This window comes from Bos javanicus, chromosome 15 (assembly GCF_032452875.1).
Source record: "Bos javanicus breed banteng chromosome 15, ARS-OSU_banteng_1.0, whole genome shotgun sequence".
Lineage (NCBI taxonomy): Eukaryota > Metazoa > Chordata > Mammalia > Artiodactyla > Bovidae > Bos > Bos javanicus.
In genome coordinates this window covers 47382821-47398744 of record NC_083882.1, presented here as the reverse complement: position 1 = coordinate 47398744, position 15924 = coordinate 47382821, and the positions used below count along the sequence as shown (strand labels likewise).

The 15924-nt window shown below is 37.7% G+C and overlaps 1 protein-coding gene across 1 annotated transcript; it reads right to left on the bottom strand.

Moving 5' to 3' along the window:
* Positions 1-1054: 1054 nt before the first annotated feature.
* Positions 1055-2020, bottom strand: LOC133261242 (olfactory receptor 52N1). The gene has a single exon (XM_061439752.1). The coding sequence runs from the start codon at positions 2018-2020 to the stop codon at positions 1055-1057; it is 966 nt and encodes a 321-aa protein (XP_061295736.1).
* Between the last annotated feature and the right edge of the window lie 13904 nt (positions 2021-15924).

Here is a 15924-nt window from a genome sequence, read left to right as displayed (position 1 = left end):
ATAAAAGTACATACATTTGCACTAAATTTAGCATACTTCTGAGAGAAAAAAGAAGTAAGCCATAGACAACATAGGAGGCAAGGAAGAAAATGTTTCACAGTTTAGGGAGATGCGTGAATACAATCAAGACATATTGTTTTAAATAAGTATATTATTAAAACATAATAAGCGTGCAAAAAAGAGCATACACCATAAGTGTACAGCTTCATGAAAATTCACCAAGTCCTTGTAATTACCATTTAGGTCAAGAGCTAAAGCCTTGACAGCACCTCAGAATCACCCTCTCATATCCTATCCAATCATTACCTATACCCTTGTTCTCTAAGTTAAATATCATCTTGATTTCTAACACCACAAATGAGTTTTGCCTGCTGGTGGACTTTATATAAATAAAATTATAAATATGTATGACTTTGTTTCTTTCACTTGACAGTTTATGTGAACAGACCACAATTATTTACTTATTCAGCTGGATTATAATGGACATAGCTTCTAGGTATTGAATACGCTGCACCTTACACCTTTAATAAGTTTTCTGGTGAACATACGTATGCATTGCTGGATACACAGCTGACAAACTTAGTAAAGAAAACATCAGATAAGGACTTGGAAAATAAGAATAAACTCCAAGTGGTGTTGGAAGGAGAATGCTGAGGTAAATAAAAGCACAAGCATTGATGAATACACCTTAACATTTGCCAGGGATTTAAATTTTTTAATGTTTACTTCCAATTCTTATGATCCAACACTGTAACTCAAAGCTTTGTGGGTTGTCATTCAGGAGCAAAATGTAAGTCTATGAAAATTACATGAACTGAACTTTGAAGTCTCCTGTGAATAAAAGAGGCTCTAGAGAACATGAAATTTTAGAAGAAAGGGTCTTTGCTTACATACACATAGTGGTACCCTTTTAAGAGAAGTTTAAAGATAAAAATCACAACAAATATTTCCTATGACCAGATATTTGCTTTCAGTTGGAGGACTCCCCATTGACTAAAAAATGTCATCCCTATTGACCTCGGGCTGACTAAGAAAACTTCTCAGAAGTCTTTAATTAAATGTTATGAGAAGGATTGTCCTTTCCTTTAAGCAAGAACCTAGTAATACATGTTTGTATCTGCTTGGTTTTTATCCCATACACAATAGGATTCATTGTAGGAGGCATGAGTAGATAGAGATTAGCCATAATAATATGTATGTGTGGAGGAATGGAGCATCCCCCAAAACGATGTGTAAAGAAGGTGAAGAAGGCTGGGACATAGGTAATGACGATGGCAAAGATGTGTGCAGTGCAGGTGCTGAAGGCTTTCTGCTGAGCCTCTGCTGAGGACAGGCTGACCACTGCCTGCAGGATCATGGTGTAGGAGACTGTGATGCACAGGATGTCAAAGCCCCCAATCAAGAGGGCAACCATCAAACCATAGATGGCATTGACCTTAACATTGCCACAGGATATCTTGGCCACAGACATGTGGTCACAGTAGGTATGTAGTATGACATTGCCCCTGCAGTATGGCAGGCGTTTGGTGAGGAAAGTGAAAGGGATAACAAGCATTACACCTCTAAGAAAAGTAAGGAGCCCAGCCTTGGCAATGACTGCATTAGTGAGAACAGTAGCATAGCGCAAGGGGTAGCAGATGGCCACGTAGCGGTCCAGGGCCATGAGCATGAGCACCCCAGACTCCATCCCTGTGAAGGTGTGCACAAAGAACATCTGGGCCAGGCAGGCCTTAAAATCAATCTCCTTGAGATTGAACCACAATATGAAGAGAGTGTTGGGAAGAGTGCTGGTGCACGTGAGAACATCTGTGAAGGAAAGAAGGGCTAGGAAGATGTGCATTGGTCTGTGTAAGGCTTCTTCAGAGTAGATGAGATACATAAGGCCAAAGTTCCCTGTGATTGCAATGCTATACATGGTACACAGAGGGAAGGAGACCCACAGATGCACTTCTTCCAATCCAGGGATGCCATTTAGGATGAATGAGACTGGAGTTAGGCTAGTGTCATTCAGAAGTAACATACTGTCTGTTGGAAGTTCATGATACACCGGTTACAGAATTGCTCTGTAGGCAGAAAAAATAAGATCAGAGATGAGCTGACAAGTAAGATTTTCTTTATCATAGTTGATAATTTGTCTTTCTTGTAGATCAATCACATGTACATTCTCTTATGTTGAATATGTGATATTACACTCTCATTATGTGACATTACCCTCTGATCCTTCTTCAGTGATCAATGCAAAGAAATAGAGGAAAACAATAGAATGGAAAAGACTAGAGAGCTCTAAGAAAATTAGAGACACCAAGGGACTATTTCATGCAAAAATGTGCACAATAAAGGAAAGAAATGGTAGGGGCCTAACAGAAGCATAAGATGTTAAGAACAAGTGGCAAGAATACACAGAAGAGCTATACAAAAAAGATCTTCATGACCCAGATAACCACGATGGTGTGATCATTCACCTAGAGTCAGATATCCTGGAATGCGAAGTCAAGTGGGCCTTAGGAAGCATAACTATGAACAAAGCTAGTGGAGGTGATGAAATTTTAGTTGAGCTATTTCAAACCCTATAAGATGATGCTGTGAAAGTGCCAGCAAATTTGGAATACTCAGCAGTGACCACAGGACTGGGAAAGGTCAGTTTTCATTTCAATCTCAGTGAAAGACAATGCCAAAGAATGCTCAGACTACCACATAATTGCACGCATCTCACACGCTAGTAAAGTAATGCTCAAAATTCTCCAAGCCAGGCTTCAACAGTACATGAACCATTAACTTCCAGATGTTCAAGCTGGATTTAGAAAAGGCAGAGGCACCAAAGATCAAATTACAAACATCCATTGGATCATCGAAAAAGCAAGAGAGTTCCGGAAAAACCTCTGCTTTATTGATGACGCCAGAGCCTTTGACTGTGTGGATCACAACAAACTGTGGAAAATTCTTAAAGAGAGGGGAATACCAGACCACCTGACCTGCCTCCTGAGAAATCTGTATGCAAGTCAAGAAGCAACCATTAGAACTGGGCATGGTATAAACAGACTGGTTCCAAATCGGGAAAGGAGTACATCAAGGCTGCATATTGTCACCCTGCTTATTTAACTTATATGCAGAGTATATCATGCAAAATGCTAGGCTGGATGAAGTACACATTAGAATCAAGATTTGGGGGAGAAATATCAATAATCTCAGATATGCAGATGATACCACCCTTATGGCAGAAGACGAAGAACTAAAGAGTCTCTCGATGAAAGTGAAAGAGGAGAGTGAAAAAGTTGGCTTAAAACTCAACATTCAGAAAACTAAGATCATGGCATCCTGACTGATGCTGAAGCTGAAACTCCAATACTTCGCCACATGATGCAAAAAACTGACTCACTGGAAAAGACCCTGATGCTGGGAAAGATTGAAGGTGGGAGGAGAAGGGGATTACAGAAGATGAAATGGTTGGATGGCATCACTGACTCAATGGACATGAGTTTGAGTAAGCTCTGGGAATTGGTAATGGACAGGGATGCCTGGCATGCTGCAGTCCACCGGGCTGGAAAGAACTGGACATGAGTTAGCAACTGAACTGAACACTCTCATTGGATCATGCCTTAACCATTAGACACTGACCAGATGAACTGATTGAATCTAGTTGATGTGCTGGCTCTGAATGTGCCTTTTTAAAAAGATCATATAGTTCATTCCCTAGGCTGAAGTTTACCTTTAAACAATGGATGATCAAGGATTGATTAAATATTTTGTGTTCCAGTTGGTCACCACCTTAATCAAAGATGTCTATTCCTTTCTGAAATTTTATCACTCTTCAATGGCTCTGGTGGGTTCCATTTTCAAAGTTAACCAGTCTAATCTAGCGGGGCATACTGACAATGCTATTAACCCAGTTTTAGCTCAAATCCTCTGCTTTGGGTTCTCAGAAAATCTAAATACAGAAAACTATAAATCATCCCCTGTGCCAAAAGCTTTCTTTAAGAAAAATTATAGAATGATCTTAAAGGTAAAAATTAATAATAATACTCTTTCTAACCATCAAAGGGCCACCCGAGTCAATACCAAAAGAAATAGATAGTAAAGAATCATTGGAAGCACAATAACTTATGGGAAATTAATATTATTTTTCTAGGATTATAATCTCTTCTAATGGACTGCATAGCCTAATCTGATAAGAACTGAGGATCCATCACTATAAACTAACACAATTAACATTTCCTTTGGAACATAGTTGGAGAAGGGAATAGCTATCCACACCAGTACTCTTGCCTGGAGAATCCCCATGGACAGAGGAGCCTGGTGGGCTGCAGTCCACAGGGTTTTGAAGAGTCAGACATGACTGAGTGACTTTCACTTTCGCTTTACAACATCCTACTGTATTTCCTAACCTGATCACCACCTCAGAGAATCATAGAACCAATATCTCTCAGTCTGTGCTATCTCCAAAACTAAATTTTTTATAGTACAAAGGAGATTCTCAATACATTTTTCAAATCCACAGAGAAAAAAAAGCAGTGGGAAAAATAAGGACTGACAAAAATGGTTCTGAGTAGTAAGAAAGAAAATATTTGTTGTAATAGTGTATTGTGAAGAAATAAGGACACATTTATGAACATAGAATGTATGCAAATTGGATGTACAAGTCTGAAGAAGGGGGGGACTTAGGGGGAAAATGTACAAGTTTTTTAATAAGGGAGGAAGTCCAAAAGAGAGGACTATTGGAGAAAAAATAATCTCTTTGAATAACAATTATCAACATTCAGATTTATATTCCTGTGCATATAAGAGGTAACTCACCTGACACTTCAGCGACATTTCTGTTGAAAATTTAAGGTTGGGAAAAATTGGTTCTCCTTTCCTCATATGTGTCTTTTACAAAAATGTTATATCCTTAGTTTTTAAAAGATAAAGTCTGAGTAGATGAAATCTAGGGCCCCTTCGAATTGAGAAACAATTCAAATATCATAAGTGTGATGTGAAATCAAGGCAATTCTCTAAAATGAAAAATAGATGAGAAACAGAGAACATATGAAATAAGACCATCATTTCTCTTTTCCTTTTTCCCACAATTGTATAATTTTTTTTTTCACAGAAATGCTGTTTTTAGTTTTCACAGCCAGTGGGATGTATCACTTCTCTAGAATACTCCTCACAAGGATTATTCAGTATGAACCACAAGATTTAAGTATAAAAGCTTATTTTATCCGACATAAAAATGGAGCATACAAGCCAGTATGTAGAAGCACACTTACAATACGGTCCATCATGCCCTTTCAAAACTTAGGACAATAATCCTTTTTGACAACTCTCTCCTTTTTCCTCTCCTCTCATTATCATAATCAGTACCCACACCTTTAAAAAGCAAAATGCACCCTCAATTCAGAAATCTGCTTACCCTGAAAACTGCTGGAATTCTTCAAGAAATTGAAGACATATCTATAAATGAAGTCATATTAATGTCTACATGATGATCATGCAGGACAAATGTAAGACCTGTATCAAGACCATGAGGAAGTAGATGGAGAAGGGAATATTTCTATTTTCTATTTGGTGCATGTGGTATGTGTATATGATATTATCTGAAGTTGAAGAGCTGGAAAAACTTGTTACTATCTCGTTCTACTATCGTCTCAGAGGAAAAGTTATTTTCCATGTACATGTATTTAAGTTATCTATAAAAAAAGGCTTAGGAATCAGATATACCTGGGTCCTAAGGACGCTGGCTCAGCAATTGGGAATTGCTTTAGGAATTATTTTGTCTCAAATCATAGTCTAGGACTCCCGGTATAATTTTTTATAAGTACAACAGAGAATATGTAGCTCTGAGACCTTTTAAACTTTCAGAATTAAATCCTTTGGGGAGACTGATCTGTTCACATTTTTCAAATCTCAGCACAAAGTCATGCACAAAATCATACTGAAAAAATATTTTTGAAGAATAATTAAATAATGCTGATATATAAGAAACTTTTATATGTGAACTTGTATATGTTCAGTTCAGTTCAGTTCAGTCGCTCAGTCTTGTCTGACTCTTTGTGACTCCATGAATTGCAGCACGCCAGGCCTCCCTGTCCATTACCAACTCCCAGAGTTCACTCAGACTCACGTCCATTGAGTCAGTGATGCCATCCAGCCATCTCATCCTCTGTCATCCCCTTCTCCTCCTGCCCCCAATCCCTCCCAGCATCAGAGTCTTTTCCAATGAGTCAACTCTTCACATGAGGTGGCCAAAGTACTGTTAGTGTCCCTAATAAAGGTGTTTATTAAATAATGTTGAATAGATTATTTTGGATTATCTAGATATATACCATCTCACTGTATATGAAGAATATTTTACTTCTCCCTTTAATTTTTTTGTTTGTTTGTTTTTGTTTTTCCTTTTTGGCCTTTCTTTATTGGCTAGGATATCCCTCCTACACAATGTTGAATGATCTGGATATTTTTGTTTCTTTATCATGACTGAGTATAGTAAAACCCACTACAGGTAGAGAAACCTCATTCTACAGTCACATGAAAGACATGGACTTATATTCCAGTACAGAAGCACATCTGTGCAATAATAAAAGTTAATCATATGCTAGCATTTTGTTGAGACTTTTTTAATATTCTTCAAGAATATTTGCCTGCAGTTTACCTTATTGTAGTCTTTATCTGGCTTTGGTATCTGTATGATATTGGCCTCATGAAATGAGTTTGGGAGTATTCAAGTGATGATGTAGTAAGTTTAATTTTTTTTTTCTGTTGCAGGATTGCTCAGGTATATTTTCTTATAGTAAATATTCAAAGTTATAGTATTATGAACTTACATCTATTGGGGTGGTCATATGATTATTCTCCATGTTATTGAACACACTGATGTATAATGATTAGCTTTTTCTTTTTGTATTAAAATATGGTTGATTTATAGTATATTAGTTTCATAGAAAAAAATAGAAGCATGCTCAGTTGTGTCTGACTCAGTGACCTGATGAGCTGTAGCATGCCAGGCTCCTCTGTCCATGGTATTTCCCAGGCAAGAATGCTGGAGTGGGTTGCCATTTCTTTCTCTAGGGTATTGTCCCAACCCAGAGATTGAGCCCACATCTCCTGTGTCTCCTGCATTGGCAGGCTGATTCTTTACCACTGAGCCAACTGGGAAGCCCATATTAGCTTCAGATGTACAGCATATTGATCAAATATTTTTATAGAATACACTCAAGGTTATTAAAATTTTGACTCTATTTCCTGGGCTACACAATACATCTTTGTGCATCATTTTTTTATACACACGAGTTTGGACCTCTTAATCCCTACCTGTATCTTGCCCTCCATCCCCTCACCTCTTCTGTCATGATAGCCAATAGTTTGCTCTCTATATCTGTGAGTCCATTTCTCTTATGCTGTATTTATTCTTTTGTTTTACTTCTTAGATTCCACATAAAAGTGATAACATACATGTTTCATCTTTCTTTGTCTGAGTTATTAAGTACAATATCCTCCAGATCCATCCATGTTATGGCAAAAAGCAAAAAAGCAAAGTCTCATTTTTGATGGCTGCATAATAGTCTATACACCTCACACTTTATTTACGCATTTATCTGTTGATGGACACGTGGATATTCCACATATTTAATGCATTTAATCATACACACACACACACGTATACAAAATAAACTCTTTCGGAGCAACAATTTGCAACACTTCCAAACTGTTTAATGAAGCTGCAGAGCCTCAATATTAAAACCTTAACTTATTATAAGGAAGAAAATTTAGAGACCAATGTACCTTATGATTTTTACATGCAGATGTAAAAATCTCAAATGAAATACTAATATTAACAATTGAACTTTGCAATACATGAAAAGGAAAGTTACACATAGCACATTGGAGTTTATCCCAAAAATAAGAGACTTACTTAGCATTTGAACATTAATAATGTTGTTCTTGATATTACAGAGTAAAAGTAAAAATCCATTATCTTTAGATTATGTCATTTAAAATTTGAAACATGACTTTGAGATATATACTATTATAATGATATAGATATTAAAATGGCTTGATACCAATAGGAGTTTATAGGTAATAATGAACAACATAATTCATATAGCCATTAAATGAAATAGAAGGATTTAAGTTCAGGAGGGCTTCGCCAGTGGCTCAGAGGTAAAGAATCCACCTGTGATGTAGAAGACACAGGAGACCCAGGTTTGATCCCTGGGTCGGGAAGATCCCCTGGAGGACATGGCAACCCACTTCAGTATTCTTGCCTGGAGAATCCCTTGGACAGAAGATCCTGGAAGGCTACAGTCCATAGGGTCTCAAGGAGTCGGACACAACTGAAGCAACAAAGCACGCACATCAATCACCAAAGACTTATTCATAACTGCATTGCACTGAATTTCACACATCAGCTTTCTGCCTGCTATTGAGTCATAACTAATATGATCCTTATATCATTCTTACAAAAATCACCTTGTATGTCCTTTATATCAGGGAACTTTTTCCTAACAGGATCTTAGGAGAACCTCTTGAAAAATTTTCATGTTTGTTAGGTAGTAGTTTGAACTAAGCTTAACTCAGAGAGGCTTTCTCAAAGGAAGGAATAGAATATTAACATAAATTTTTGACCTTTTAATATTCATTTAATCTCATTTACCTAATATTAAAAATATTTTCAGTTATACGATGAGAAAAAGAACTTTCTAATTTCCTCTTATCAATTAGACCTCTTGTCCATTTCTTCACTTCTATGTGCTGAGCCATGTCATGCTATGACCATGTCGCTTCAGTCATGTCCGACTCTGTGCAACCCCATGGATTGTAGACTGTAGTCTGCTGGGCTCCTCTGACCATGGGACTCTCCAGGCAAGAATACTGGAGTGTGTTGTCATGCCCTCTTTCAGGGAATCTTCCCAACCCAGGAATCAAACTTCCATCACTTAAGTCTCCTGCATTGGCAGGTCGTTTCTTTACCACTAGCACCACCTGGGAAGCCCCCTTCACTTCCATATTCTCTCATAAACTTAGAAGAATCATCTTTACATAGAAGAATTATCTTTAGACATGTTGGCACACATTATTATACCCTGCCAACTGTTGTACAGACGATAAACCACATGTGGATAAACAGGCTTCACTGAGACTTTTATGCCTATGTATTATTTATTTCATAAATATATGATATGTTAAAATACATGCATAATATTTATAAGCACATGTACTCGCTTAATATAGTTTTAACCCGAAAAAGCAAAACAGACTTTAAGCAGATATGTTTTCATTCAAGATTTTGTTCCTTTAAGAATTACTTTGTAGAACTTAGGAACTGGGGAGTATATGTGCCATCTGCTCAGTTCAGTTCAGTCGCTCAGTTGTGCCCGACTCTTTGTGACCCCACAAATCACAGCATGCATTTATTTGATTTAAATACTACTTTACATAATGCAATCAATATTATAACTCAGCATATATCAAAGGAAGGTTTGCTTCTAGACTTTTCATGTATCATAGCTATCTGTTCTGGAATGAAGCCGTGCTTCACGAGATCTCTTATAATTGAAAACTTTCACTCTGGCCAGGAGATCTGTGGTTGAGAGTTTTTTTTGTTGTTGTTGTTAAACATGTTTTAGAAAGTGAATTTTTTCACTGCCAACCAAAAATCACAATTTATGTCTGTCTACCCCTTGTCGCTTCCTATTCTAGAAGAAAGGTATACTGTTGTGCCAGATTACTTCCTGTTTTCACCCTCCATTAGCCTGTACTTACTTCTACAAACCCCAGGTATAATATTAAATTGTTGTCATGATGTACTATGCTACATGTACCCAGAAATTCCTTCACTGTTGGGAAAATTTCAGTCTTCTGTGATTCCTTAGATTTGATCAAGATCTACTAAATGAAATTGAAACTTTAAAGAATGTTGTAGTGAGGTACAGAGGAGCAGGAATAAAAAAAAAAAAAGCATTTAAAGATGGCAGGAGGAGAAGGGGGTGAAAGAGGATCAGATGGTTGAATGGCAGGACTGACTCATTGGACATCAGTTTGAGGAAGCTCTAGGAGATGGTGAAGGCCAGGGAAGCCTGGAGTGGTGCACGCAGTCCATGGGGTCTCAAAGAGGTGGACATGACTTGACAACTGAACAAGACTGTAGTGTTTCAAATGAGCATACAACCTTAGTACATAAAATAAATTTTAACAAGTCTTTATCCCATAAAATTCTGAAATAGTTCACTCAATATTTTCTAGAAAGCTTTGAACCCCATAAGTGCTATGTAGATAAAGCTATAACCAAAGTTATGAATCTGGAATTGAATCACTCTAGGAAGTAAGATATATTAATAAATCCAGGTTTATACGTCAATGAATATCAGGTACAGTCCATATGCCCCATCAGAGAAAAGTTGTTAAAATTTAAAGGTAGTTACTGAGATTTTCCCCTCTGCTCAAATATTTTCTAAATGTATATCTACTTTCAACAAAGCTAAATTTACCTCCTTTCTCATTAGAGACCTGTGGGAACATTTCTCTGGGAACCTACAAACAAATTTTTTTCTTTTTCTTGGAAAATCCTAAGGCAAGTGTTTTATAGAAGCTTTCTAAACTAATGCAGCACAATATTACTGAACAATTTTTTATACAAGTAATCTTATTCTTTTATTGTTTAAAAAGTTATGTGTATTAGAATTCTAGTTATTTAATCACATCTTGGTTATTTGAATACTAGCCTCTTTCATCAGGCACAAATTTTATTGTCTTACTTTCACTTTATGTTCAAGAATATTTGTACATTTATCATATCTTGTTAAAAGACACATATTTCCTCCCCACCTGCCCTTGGTGAACAAGTTTTTAAATAGAGATTTAGAAACATCTGGCAAACCACCCAAACTCAGGGTGAGATTGGGTGATTCAAGAAAAAATGCACAAGAAGTATAGATATTGCTAAATATGGGGGATTTAAATCAGAGGGTAGGCAAATAAGGAAGACTAAATTATCTCTTTATATTTGATTCCAAAGGGATTTGCAAATAATCCTGAAGAGAAAGCAAAATGTGGGGAGAATTAAAAATAATTTAGGTACTGGAGGAAGAAGACTGTATGATTCTAATATAACAAGGACCAAAGAGATAATATTACAGGTAAGCACATTTCTGTACAGTAATAGGAAAACTCCTCTGGTTCTCCATAAATGTAAGAGTGTTACTGAGAAAGTGGGAAGTCTTTGCCAAAAAAAGTTAGTGCAAGATTTGGAAGGAATTCCAATGACCATCTATCCCAACTTCCTGACAATGACATTCATGAACCGTCTAATTTTCCTTTTGATTGAATATATCTGATGACAGTTATCCTGTTATCTAACTAAAATTTATATCAGCATGAATGACCAATATTATCAAACTCAAGTCTACTTTCTTATAACTTTTCATATTCAACATATTCATATTCAACATACGCCTTTATGCTGTGTGCTCAGTTGCTCAGTTATGTCCGACTCTTTGTGATCTCATGGACCTTAGCCCCCCAGGCTCCTCTGTCCATGGAATTTTCCAGGCAAGAATATTGGAGTGAATTGCCATTTCCCACTCCAGAAGATCTTCCAACCCAGGGATCAAACCCGGGTCTCCAGCATCTCCTGCAGGCGGATTCTTTACCACTGCGCTTCCTGGAAAGCCCATGTATGTCCTTAGGGTGTGTAAGTATAATACAAGCCATTTATTAGCAAGGGTCTGGGGGTTGCAAATTTAAACTGTGAAGTAAGGAAAAGCTTTAGATTGGCATTGACAGTAACCAGAGATCTGGAATTATGAAGGGTATATGCTGATATTGCCTGAGAAAGAACTTAGCAGGCAATAAAAATGAAAACTGGAAACGCCCCAGATTGTGCACATTTGTTGAATTTGAGAAACCTCCAGTAAGTATGGATGGATTTAAGGAATACAAGTAATGAGAGATATATTCAGAGATTTAAAGGGGTCCTAATTGTGTAGGATTTTTTTTTGTTTTTTTTTTTAATTTAAATTTATTTATTTTAGTTAGAGGCTAATTACTTTGCAATATTGTATTGGTTTTGCCATACATCAACATGAATCCGCCACGGGTGTACACGTATTCCCAATCCTGAACACCCCTCCCACCTCCCTCCCCACACCATCCCTCTGGGCCATCCCAGTGCACCAGCCCCAAGCATCCTGTATCCTGCATCGAACCTGGACTGGCGATTCATTTCTTATATATTATACATGTTTCAATGCCATTCTCCCAAATCATCCCCCGCCCTCTCCCACAGAGTCCAAAAGACTGTTCTATGGATCTGTGTCTCTTTTGCTGTCTCGCATACAGGGTTATCATTACCATCTTTCTAAATTCCATATATATGTGTTAGTATACTGTATTGGTATTTTTCTTTCTGGCTTGCCTTACTCTGTATAATCGGCTCCAGTTTCATCCACCTCATTAGAACTGATTCAAATGTATTCTTTTTAATGGCTGAGCAATACTCCATTGTCTATATGTACCACAGCTTTCTTATCCATTCATCTGCTGATGTACATCTAGGTTGCTTCCATGTCCTAGCTATTATAAACAGTGCTGCGATGAACAATTTGTAAATATAATAAGGATGTTGGCTTTTGATCTGAAATGTGAAGATACTGAAGGTTTAAGGGAAGACTAGAGATGACTTTTGGAGAAGGCAATGGCACCCCACTACAGTACTCTTGCCTGGAAAATCCCATGGACAGAGGAGCCTGAAAGACTGCAGTTCATACCGTCGCTGAGGGTCGGACACGACTGAGCTACTTTACTTTCACTTTTCACTTTCATGCATTGGAGAAGGAAATGGCAATCCACTCCAGTGTTCTTGTCTGGAGAATCCCAGGGACCGGGGAGCCTGGTGGGCTGCCGTCTATGGGGTTGCACAGAGTCAGACACGACTGAAGTGACTTAGCAGCAGCAGCAGAGATGACTTTACTAACATGCATTTTACAAAACAAAATAATGGCAATGACACTAATAATAATTGTAGTGGTACTATATAGTTTGCTGACAATATTCCCGGTTGTGGTAAAAAAAACTCCATGATTTTACTCTTCTGAACAGTAAAAAATTTACAGTTGAGAAAATTGCTTTTAAAAGTTTTCCGTTTTAACTTGTTCCTATGTTCTGAAAAACTTTGCTTTTATCATTTTTATGTATTGATATAATTTATCCAATATTATCCAATATTATTTAAAAATTTTTCCACTGATTAAAGATAAAGATTAAAAAAGACACATACTTACATAGCAACCTCTAGACAAAATCTCAAAGAGAGAGAAAGAGAAAAACAGAGAATGGTAGCTATAAAAATTAGAACTTTTAACATCTATTATATGGGGAGATTAAAATATAATAGAACATATGTATATAATAATCCTTAATGAAAGAAAACATATAATCGATATCTGATTTAATGAATGAATCAATTTTATAATCTAATACAAACTTAAGCAAGAGCTTTTAAAAACATAGCAAAAAATTTTTTACAAAAAAATTTTAATTTTTTTCTTTTTTTTGATGTTATTTTATTTTTTTATTTGTTTTTTTTTTTAACTTTACAATATTGTATTGGTTTTGCCAATATCAACGTGAATCAGCCACAGGTATATACGTGTTCCCCATCCTGAACCCTCCTCCCACTTCCCTCCCCATACCATTCCTCTGGGTCATCCCAGTGCACCAGCCCCAAGCATCCAGTATCGTGCATTGAACCTGGACTGGTGACTCATTTCATATATGATATTATACATGTTTCAATGCCATTCTCCCAAATCATCCCACCCTCTCCCTCTCCCTCTCCCACAGACTCCAAAAGACTGTTCTGTACATCAGTGTCTCTTTTGCTGTCTCGTATACAGGGTTATTGTTACCATCATTCTAAATTCCATACATATGCATTAGTGTATCATTTCATGCCAGTCAGAATGGCTGCGATCCAAAAGTCTACAAGCAATAAATGCTGGCGAGGGTGTGGAGAAAAGGGAACCCTCTTACACTGTTTGTGGGAATGCAAACTAGTCCAGCCACTATGGAGAACAGTGTGGAGATTCCTAAAAAACTGGAAATAGAACTGCCTTATGATACAGTAATCCCACTGCTGGGCATACACACTGAGGAAACCAGAAGGGAAAGAGGCATGTGTACCCCCATGTTCACTGCAGCACTGTTTATAATAGCCAGGACATGGAAGCAACCTAGATGTCCATCAGCAGATGAATGGATAAGAAAGCAGTGGTACATATACACAATGGAGTATTACTCAGCCATTAAAAAGAATACATTTGAATCAGTTCTAATGAGGTGGATGAAACTGGAGCCTATTATACAGAGTGAAGCAAGCCAGAATGCAAAAAATTTTTAAAAGATCCTGAAGTCTTATGATTTTAATCAAAAGCTTTCAGGCTGTATCCATGTCTCAGAACACAGAAGAGAGGTTGGAAGCTAACTAAATTGATTAATAAATATTTTACCCTACTAAACATCATTCTTCATAACTCAGTTCAGTTCAGTCGCTCAGTCGTGTCCAATTCTTTGCGACTCCATGAATCGCAGCACGCCAAGCCTCCCTGTCCATCACCAACTCCCGGAGTTCACTGACTCACATCTAACGAGTCAGTGATGTCCTCCATCCATCTCATCCTCTGTCATCCGCTTTTCCACCTGCCCCCAATCCCTCCCAGAATCAAAGTCTTTTCCAATGAGTCAACTCTTCTCATGAGGTGGCCAAAGTACTGGAGTTTCAGCTTTAGCATCATTCCTTCCAAAGAAATCCCAGGGCTGATCTCCTTCAGAATGGACTGGTTGGATCTCCTTGCAGTCCAAGGGACTCTCAAGAGTTTTCTCCAACACCACCATTCAAAAGCATCAATTCTTCGGCGCTCGGCCTTCTTCACAGTCCAACTCTCACATCCATACATGACCACAGGAAAAACCATAGCCTTGACTAGACGAACCTTTGTTGGCAAAGTAATGTCTCTGCTTTTTTGTTGTTGTTGTTGTTCTTTTTTTTTTTTTTAATTTATTTTTATTTTTAAACTTTACATGATTGTATTAGTTTTGCCAAATATCAAAATGAATCCACCACAGGTATACATGTGTTCCCCATCCTGAACCCTCCTCCCTCCTCCCTCCCCATACCATCCCTCTGGGTCGTCCCAGTGCACTAGCCCCAAGCATCCAGTATCGTGCATCAAACCTGGACTGGCTCTCGTTTCATACATGATGTTTTACATGTTTCAATGCCATTCTCCCAAATCTTCCCACCCTCTCCCTCTCCCACAGAGTCCATAAGACTGTTCTATACATCAGTGTCTCTTTTGCTGTCTCGTACACCAGGTTATTGTTACCATCTTTCTAAATTCCATATATATGCGTTAGTATACTGTATTGGTGTTTTTCTTTCTGGCTTACTTCACTCTGTATAATAGGCTCCAGTTTCATCCACCTCATTAGAACTGATTCAAATGTATGCTTTTTAATGGCTGAGTAATACTCCATTGTGTATATGTACCACTGCTTTCTTATCCATTCATCTGCTGATGGACATCTAGGTTGCTTCCATGTCCTGGCTATTATAAACAGTGCTGCGATGAACATTGGGGTACACGTGTCTCTTTCCCTTCTGGTTTCCTCAGTGTGTATGCCCAGCAGTGGGATTGCTGGATCATAAGGCAGTTCTATTTCCAGTTTTTTAAGGAATCTCCACACTGTTCTCCATAGTGGCTGGACTAGTTTGCATTCCCACAAACAGTGTAAGAGGGTTCCCTTTTCTCCACACCCTCGCCAGAATTTATTATTTGTAGATTTTTGGATCACAGCCATTCTGACTGGTGTGAAATGGTACCTCATAGTGGTTTTGATTTGCATTTCTCTGATAATGAGTGATGTTGAGCATCTTTTCATGTGTTTGTTAGC